The 7,645-nt window shown below is 44.6% G+C and overlaps 1 protein-coding gene across 1 annotated transcript; it reads left to right on the forward strand.

Moving 5' to 3' along the window:
- The first annotated feature begins 846 nt into the window (after positions 1 to 846).
- On the forward strand, positions 847 to 7,202 carry LOC143298744 (tubulin alpha-1A chain-like). The gene is made up of 6 exons (XM_076611676.1): positions 847 to 1,009; positions 3,613 to 3,835; positions 4,125 to 4,426; positions 5,076 to 5,379; positions 5,658 to 5,881; positions 6,667 to 7,202. Exons 1-6 carry the CDS (start codon positions 1,007 to 1,009, stop codon positions 6,964 to 6,966), a joined length of 1,356 nt encoding a protein of 451 aa, XP_076467791.1. The 5' UTR covers positions 847 to 1,006; the 3' UTR covers positions 6,967 to 7,202.
- Positions 7,203 to 7,645: the final 443 nt, after the last annotated feature.

Consider the following 7,645-nt stretch of genomic DNA (forward strand, 5'->3'; position numbering starts at 1 on the left):
CATACAATTACACTGACTGACGCCAAAGTGTTTGGAAGGAAAGGCATGATGGTACACACTACATTGATATCATACAATTACACTGACTGTGAGGGTCAGCGGCGCTGATACATTTCACTTACAACTAGATTTTGATCCTGGACAATGCTAATTTCTATAATCTAACTGAATTCTTTTGTAGTTCAAACACTGTAACTGATGTTGGCCTGTCATGATCAGGGAAGACCCATATCTCTCTCTCCTTCACAGGCGTGTCGGTGCACGAGAGTCAGAGAGAGAGAGAGAGAGAGAGAGTGTGTGAGTGTTAATGTGTGTGTGAGTGTAAATGTGTGCGTCACGTGTATGTGTGTGCGTGCGCGCACACTGACGCACGTGTACTGTATATGCATACACATACCGCATTTTGGCCTTCTTTGAGTTACAGTTCAGTGCTTGAAACACTGTGTGTGCGTGCGCGCGAGCGAACGTGTGTGTGTATGTGTGTGTGTGTGTGTGCAAGCGAACGTGCGCGCGCACGCGCCTGCGTGTGTGTGTGTGTGTGTGTGTGTGTGTGTGTGTGTGTTTCAGTGACAAATACGTGAACACATCGGCTGCCGCCCTGGTATTTCCCGGTCATGAAGCATCCCTGAAAGACAGACAGCACGTTGCCTGGAGAGACACGACGACTGCGCCCTGAGTGGTGCACTGCCGTTCATTATGCCGTGCCCCAATCAATACACAATGTCTGGCTGACACTGAAGCTCCATCCACCCCACCACACTCCATGTCCGCCACGTTCAAACCGTGACTCATTTGAATCGGACGACGCGGAAAATACATCGGCCAATGAAAAACGGTCCCTCAGTCACGTGGGAAACCGGCATAAATACAGACGATCCGAAGCCGGTAGGCTAACGTCATTGCATCTTCTCACTGTAGACTCGTCACGTCTGTGTGAGAGATTTTGCTGCTTTGAACTTCTTTTTCTTCATCACCCTCGATCACCTCGAACCAACAACTTGTCACCATGGTAAGTTGCTAAATGGGTGTACTGTTTTTATGTATTAGTTTTGATGCCGCATCGCTGTTTATGGAGACTGATGCCAAAATGCCAACCGGTTTGCAACTTCGTCTGCTCGCGTTTTTTCTCAGTGGGTTATGTCGGTGGCTTTTGTTCAGTCGCTGCTCTACGATCTGCAGCATTTTGACAGTGCTTATCTTTGAGACATTACATGCACAGACCTCGCGAAACTCTCGGTCGAAAATTACAGGGCGAAAAACGTGGATGAAGATGATGGGAACTGTCTAGATGCATTTTGATTAAGTTTAGGATGTGTTGAAAGTTGACATTACAGGCCAGTCTGTTTCTTTCACACACGTGTTATAAGTTAAGAAAAAGGGATATAGATATGTAAATTTGGATATCTTGATGATAGGCAGCAGTCATCGTAATATAAAATATGAAAATCTGGAGGAGGATGTTGTTACTATGTTAGGCAGCAGTCGTATTTAATGAAATTAGGAGGCCAAAATCGCTCAAGCAAAACAAAAAAACAACAAACAAACAAAAAAACCCCAAAAAACCGATAGTTACCGGTTTATTATAAATTCTACGGGTTATAACCGCCGAGCTAATTAGAAATGCGATCCGTTCATGTAAATAATGTGCACGGCCGATTCGAGGCGGCCGGCCAGGGCTGCCAGGCTGAGAGCCACACTGGGCCTTTGACGGTGAAGCGGCCGCGATGTGAAGTGGTGTGTAGTGGTGAGGGGAAGGCAGCGCGCCACTCCTGTCTACATACATCCTTGTCCAGTGACGTGCGTTCGTTCATCGCGATGGAATGCAGCCGCCACACAAAGTACACACTGTACAGTGTACTGTGCAGTGAGCTGGGATCGTGGGACCAAGCCTTGCCACGCACACATGGCACTGACACTCCTAACCCACATTCTGCAGAACAGCATGTTGAATGCCGTCAACGTGACATGGGGAAAGTTATACTGTACACCTCCCGCACTTCAAACAAGTAGAAAATTGTATTTAAAAACAGATTAAGAAAATGAAAAGTATGAAATGTATGCTGAGGCCAACGTTATCTGAAGAAACACCAGCTGGCAGCATTTGATAAACTACATTTTAACTACATCAGAGTTTTGGGGAGGGAGAGGGGTAACCAGTACATCTCCACATATATTGTCCACACTGAAATATGCTCAACAGCATTCAGTTTATTCCTTGTAATTGACAAATTTCTAATGTCAGTGGAATGAAAATAGCTGAATGTTTTTGGGTTTTCTTTCTTCCCACAAGACTCCTTCTCACCCATGGTAAGACCAGAAAATAGCAACAAGAGGAGACTTGTCTCAACTGTATTGTTCTACAACCCAGTGAAGAAATTGATGTTACCAGTGAATCATAAATGTGGCCAGACAGCTCCACACACAGTACAGCCAATCCCCTGGGGCAACAGGCTGGATGAGTCACACATGGGATGGGACAAGGGGGGTAGGGTGTGAGAGGGGAGGTTTGGGGGGGGGGGGGGGGGTGAAAGCCTGGCCTTTGACTGGGGAGCTGTCTTCACAAGTGGCTTGCCTCAGGGCAGTCAAGTGCACAGCACCATTGCTGCACTGGCTGTACACTCGGCTGTTGTGTTTTTACTGTCAGCTGCTAGCTTTCAAGCCTCAAAGAGATGCACAAATACAAGATTTGTTTGCCATCATTAGCCAGATGTGCGCTCCCCACCCCAAGAATTTTAACTCCCAATCTTGTTTATCTTCACACCCTGGGCTGGTTGTGTGAATAAAGCCCAGAAGTGTGTTTTATACTCTTTCATCCAGATTTGAAGTTTGTGTAATTCTGGTGTAAACTGTAAAGCCAGCATGTTTGGAGAGTACACAGAGGGAGCATGCTAATTTGATGAATGTGCTGAAGCAAGAGCTGTAACTGTTTCACATGTCTCTGCTTTGAGAAAACTTCCAGAAAACAATTTAATATGAAGCTTCTGATATGTTGCATGTTAAAGCTAAAAACGAAACAAAAAATCTTTACCAACTGCACAAAGGGACGCAGATGGTATGGCAAGACTTTGGCTACAGTTGACATTTTTCATATTCTTCTGTGCTCTGTAAGATGGTAGGCTTGCTTTGGGGAAAAAATAGAGGTACAGATAAATATTTTGATATATTAAAACATTGAAGACATCATAGAGCATTAGCATACTTTTCACCAGTCTTTACTGTTGAGGTCGATGCAGTTATCACTTCTTGAGGAAAAAGTGCTGATTGACTTGCGTTGATTTTTCCCCTGAATTAAACTAGATATGAAGTGAAAAGAATATAAGCATATAACTGCCATCCTTGCAAATAATAAGAAATGATGAAGAGTACATGTTTATTGAACCGTATTGAGATCTCCCAGTGTGCCTGTGTTAGAAAAACTTCACTTTGATGCGAGAAAGGTTTTGCTGTGGCTGAAGCTATAATTGAATCTGATTAACATATACATTGAAATTTAAGATAGTTTGGGTTTGAGGGTCACATTGATAACTTTTTAAGGGAAAAGGTTAGTCATGGGAAATCAAATATATTAAATTTTGGCATGAAGCATGGTGACATGAATTCTTTCTGTTCCAGCGTGAGTGTATCTCAGTCCACGTGGGTCAGGCCGGCGTGCAGATGGGCAATGCATGCTGGGAGCTGTACTGTCTGGAGCACGGCATCCAGCCCGACGGTCAGATGCCTTCCGACAAAACCATTGGAGGTGGAGACGACTCTTTCAACACTTTCTTCAGTGAAACAGGGGCTGGCAAACATGTACCAAGAGCTGTGTTCATCGACTTGGAACCCACTGTTGTTGGTGAGTAAAAAAGGGGGCTTGTTAAACCCATCCATCCATCCTGACTTGAACACAAAAAGTATGTCAAGTTTCCTTAACTTGATCTTTAGCAGTCTTTATCATCAGCTGTTAGACTGACTGCAACACTGCAGATCTTCACAAATTTAAAATTGGCCAAACAATACGTGGGGAAAGTTTTGTCTCCGGATGATTGAAAAACTAGCTTTGGTTGGTCAAAAAGAGATCGATGGTGAAAACTCTAGGAAACCATTGTGGGTAGGTGGATGAAGCAAAATGGAATTTGTTACAGATGAGGTGAGGACAGGCACCTACAGACAGCTGTTCCACCCAGAGCAGCTGGTGACAGGGAAAGAGGACGCGGCCAACAACTACGCCCGCGGTCACTACACCATCGGCAAGGAACTGGTCGACCTGGTGCTGGACAGGATCCGGAAGCTGGCTGACCAGTGCACCGGGCTGCAGGGATTCCTCATCTTCCACTCCTTTGGTGGTGGCACCGGGTCTGGCTTCACCTCCCTCCTCATGGAGCGTCTGTCTGTGGACTACGGCAAGAAGTCCAAGCTGGAGTTCTCCATCTACCCTGCCCCCCAGGTCAGTTTGGAAACAATGCTTCTGACTTGAAATTGGTCAGATAGTCTAGCCATGGCAACTTTATGACAGGGTATTAGTCTGTTCCTGTATGAACTAAACACAATAAGAACAGTCAAAATCTAGACATTTCCAGGTCAGTTGAATTTATACAAGGCAGCTAGCTTTGGTAATTCCAAGAAGCAGAATCCATTGTGCACCTGTCTAAATAATAATAATAATGGTATTTATATAGCGCTGGATCTTGTGCAGAGACAAATCAAAGCGCTTTCGCACCAGTCGTTCACACGCATGCATAACTCTAATACTGTAGAAACTAAAGACAAGGAAGGGCAGGCAAGGGAGGCTGTTTTTGGAAGAGGTGGGTTTTAAGGCCAGACTTGAAAGAGTTGAGTGTGGAGACTTGACGAAGCGAAAAAGGAAGTTCATTCCAGTCGCAAGGTCCAGAAACAGAGAAAGAACGGCAGCCAATAGTCGAGTGTTTGAATCTGGGTATGCGTAAACAGAGTTTAAAAATCAGGTTTAAAAAATTGGGGGGGGGGGGGGGGAACATCTGGTGAGGTCAAGGAATATGACATGAGCTCTGAACACATTTCCTACTGGATAAAATTCTTTGACACGCCTGGACTAATGAGCCATACCATGGTGGCAGGTGTCCACGGCAGTGGTGGAGCCCTACAACTCCATCCTGACCACCCACACCACCCTGGAGCACTCGGACTGCGCCTTCATGGTGGACAACGAGGCCATCTACGACATCTGCCGCCGCAACCTGGACATTGAGCGCCCCACCTACACCAACCTCAACCGTCTGATCGGCCAGATCGTCTCCTCCATCACCGCCTCCCTGCGCTTTGACGGTGCCCTGAACGTGGATCTGACGGAGTTCCAGACCAACCTGGTGCCCTACCCCCGCATCCACTTCCCCCTGGCCACCTACGCCCCCGTCATCTCTGGTGAGACAGATTTCTGTACAACTGGGCTGGAAAAAGCGATGTCAGTGCACATGACATGAACTGGTGATTTTTAGGACTGGAGTTAAAACTGACAATGAAAGCTGAATGCATTTTAAATGAAAATGTGCCACTGATGGGAATGATGGTCATATGTGACAGAGATAAGCCTGGAGAATGGCATTTAAGTTTTGAAGTCTGGAGAACAGAATTTTGATATATTTGATCAAAGCAAGTTTTTCTTGTTGAAATAACTTCAAAATATTGGTCTCTTTTTACAGCGGAGAAGGCATACCATGAGCAGCTGACAGTGGCTGAAGTGACCAACGCTTGTTTTGAGCCGGCCAACCAGCTGGTGAAGTGTGACCCCCGTCACGGCAAGTACATGGCCTGCTGCATGCTGTACCGGGGAGATGTGGTGCCCAAGGACGTCAACGCTGCCATTGCCACCATCAAGACCAAACGCACCATCCAGTTTGTTGACTGGTGTCCCACTGGCTTTAAGGTGAGCACAGCTCCATGTCCTGGTGCAGTGGTGGAAGGAAAGAAATTACCATGCTCACTTACCAATTTTCAAGGAGAAGAATAATTAGCTTTAAAAAGAAAAAGGTAATTGCATATTGTCTTCTGTCTACTTTTAGTATACTATTTTATGCCTATCCTTCTACTGTGATTTTATATTGCACATTAAGGCTGTGATGCATAGTCAATTGGTACCCAACAACAAATCCTTGAAAGGTGACGTGAGTGAATTATACATACTTCGAGTTGCTTGGTTGAAATCTGAACATTTTGTCTTCATGTATATTGAATGACTGATTTTCATGTATTGTTTGTTTTACACCAGAGATGAATTTCTCTTGTTGAGATAGAGTATTCTATATCTGTAGAGTACTCTGAAATACATAATGTTTTGGGTTGAATGGGTATTTTCTGTGATAATTGCTTGCAACATTTTTACCCACTGTTTGAAAGCTCAGTCAGTACAGCTGAGAAAATCTGTACAGTTGGAAACAAATATCTGTTGAAACTGAGGTTCATTGTACTCTACCAACACACTGGAATTGTACCAGTTTTTAAGAAAATTCCAAGTCCCTTATGTATTTTTCAGTTGAAATCCTGTGCACATCCAGTCATAAAAAAAGATAATACCATTCATGAAGATGTAAGTATTTTTCATTTGAAATCCTGTGCACACCAGTGATCAAAAAAGATACCATTCATGATGTGAAAAGATTGCAGTCAGTGCTGCAAAAGGCGTGTAGTGTAAGTGTTGGTGTGTGTTGACAGGTGGGCATCAACTACCAGCCCCCCACAGTGGTTCCTGGCGGGGACCTGGCCAAGGTGCAGCGTGCCGTGTGCATGCTGAGCAACACCACGGCCATCGCTGAGGCCTGGGCCCGTCTGGACCACAAGTTCGACCTGATGTACGCCAAGCGTGCCTTCGTGCACTGGTACGTGGGTGAGGGCATGGAGGAGGGCGAGTTCTCCGAGGCCCGTGAGGATCTGGCTGCCCTGGAGAAGGACTACGAGGAGGTGGGCGTCGACTCCATGGAGGGCGAGGGTGATGAAGAGGGAGAAGAATATTGAAACTTTCCAAAGTGCAGGTCTTTGATTTTTAAGTCTGCACCAGTTAAGGCAAGCAGTAAATAATTTTTGAAAGTCCATCAGCATTGCACACTGAGAAATGCATTTATGGTGCAACCAGCTAGAAATCAAACACTTTTTTTTTTCAATACTGACCTGCACATGATGCTGAAGTCCATATTGGATTTCAAGACCTTGGCTTTGTCAACCAAATAAAGAGAAATGGAAGACCTGTCAAACTGATTTTTGTTCTGTTTGGGATGGATGAATTTGGTTTTCTGGAAGGAATGAATGAACCTCACAAGCCCAGATAAAGATCAGATTTCCACCACCACTACAAAATATATGTACTTTTAACAAACGGTGAAGAGATCACATTTTACACACAGATCTGATGCAACCATTTCCCCATGACAGTAGAAGGTTCAAACAACAGTTTCAAACAAATGCATATTTCAATTAAGTGACAATGCCATGGTTATAATTTAGTTGATTAAAACTCAATGCACCAGAAGGAAATGTGCCAACTGGTACTCATCCAAGACCATACAACACATTTGACATTGTACAACATAGCTGAGGTCTTCATTGGCTGTGTGATCATGCTGATTGACAAAATAATAAGTAGAAACATAACAAATTTGAATTACCAGAGTAAAAATATTGTGAATCCTGGAAGTGC

The sequence above is a fragment of the Babylonia areolata genome, chromosome 24, assembly GCF_041734735.1.
Source record: "Babylonia areolata isolate BAREFJ2019XMU chromosome 24, ASM4173473v1, whole genome shotgun sequence".
NCBI lineage: Eukaryota > Metazoa > Mollusca > Gastropoda > Neogastropoda > Buccinidae > Babylonia > Babylonia areolata.

Coding starts and splice junctions, on each gene's coding strand:
- LOC143298744 (XM_076611676.1), top strand. Junction 3,836..4,124: donor CTTGGAACCCACTGTTGTTG/GTGAGTAAAAAA, acceptor AATTTGTTACAG/ATGAGGTGAGGACAGGCACC. Junction 5,882..6,666: donor GGTGTCCCACTGGCTTTAAG/GTGAGCACAGCT, acceptor GTGTGTTGACAG/GTGGGCATCAACTACCAGCC.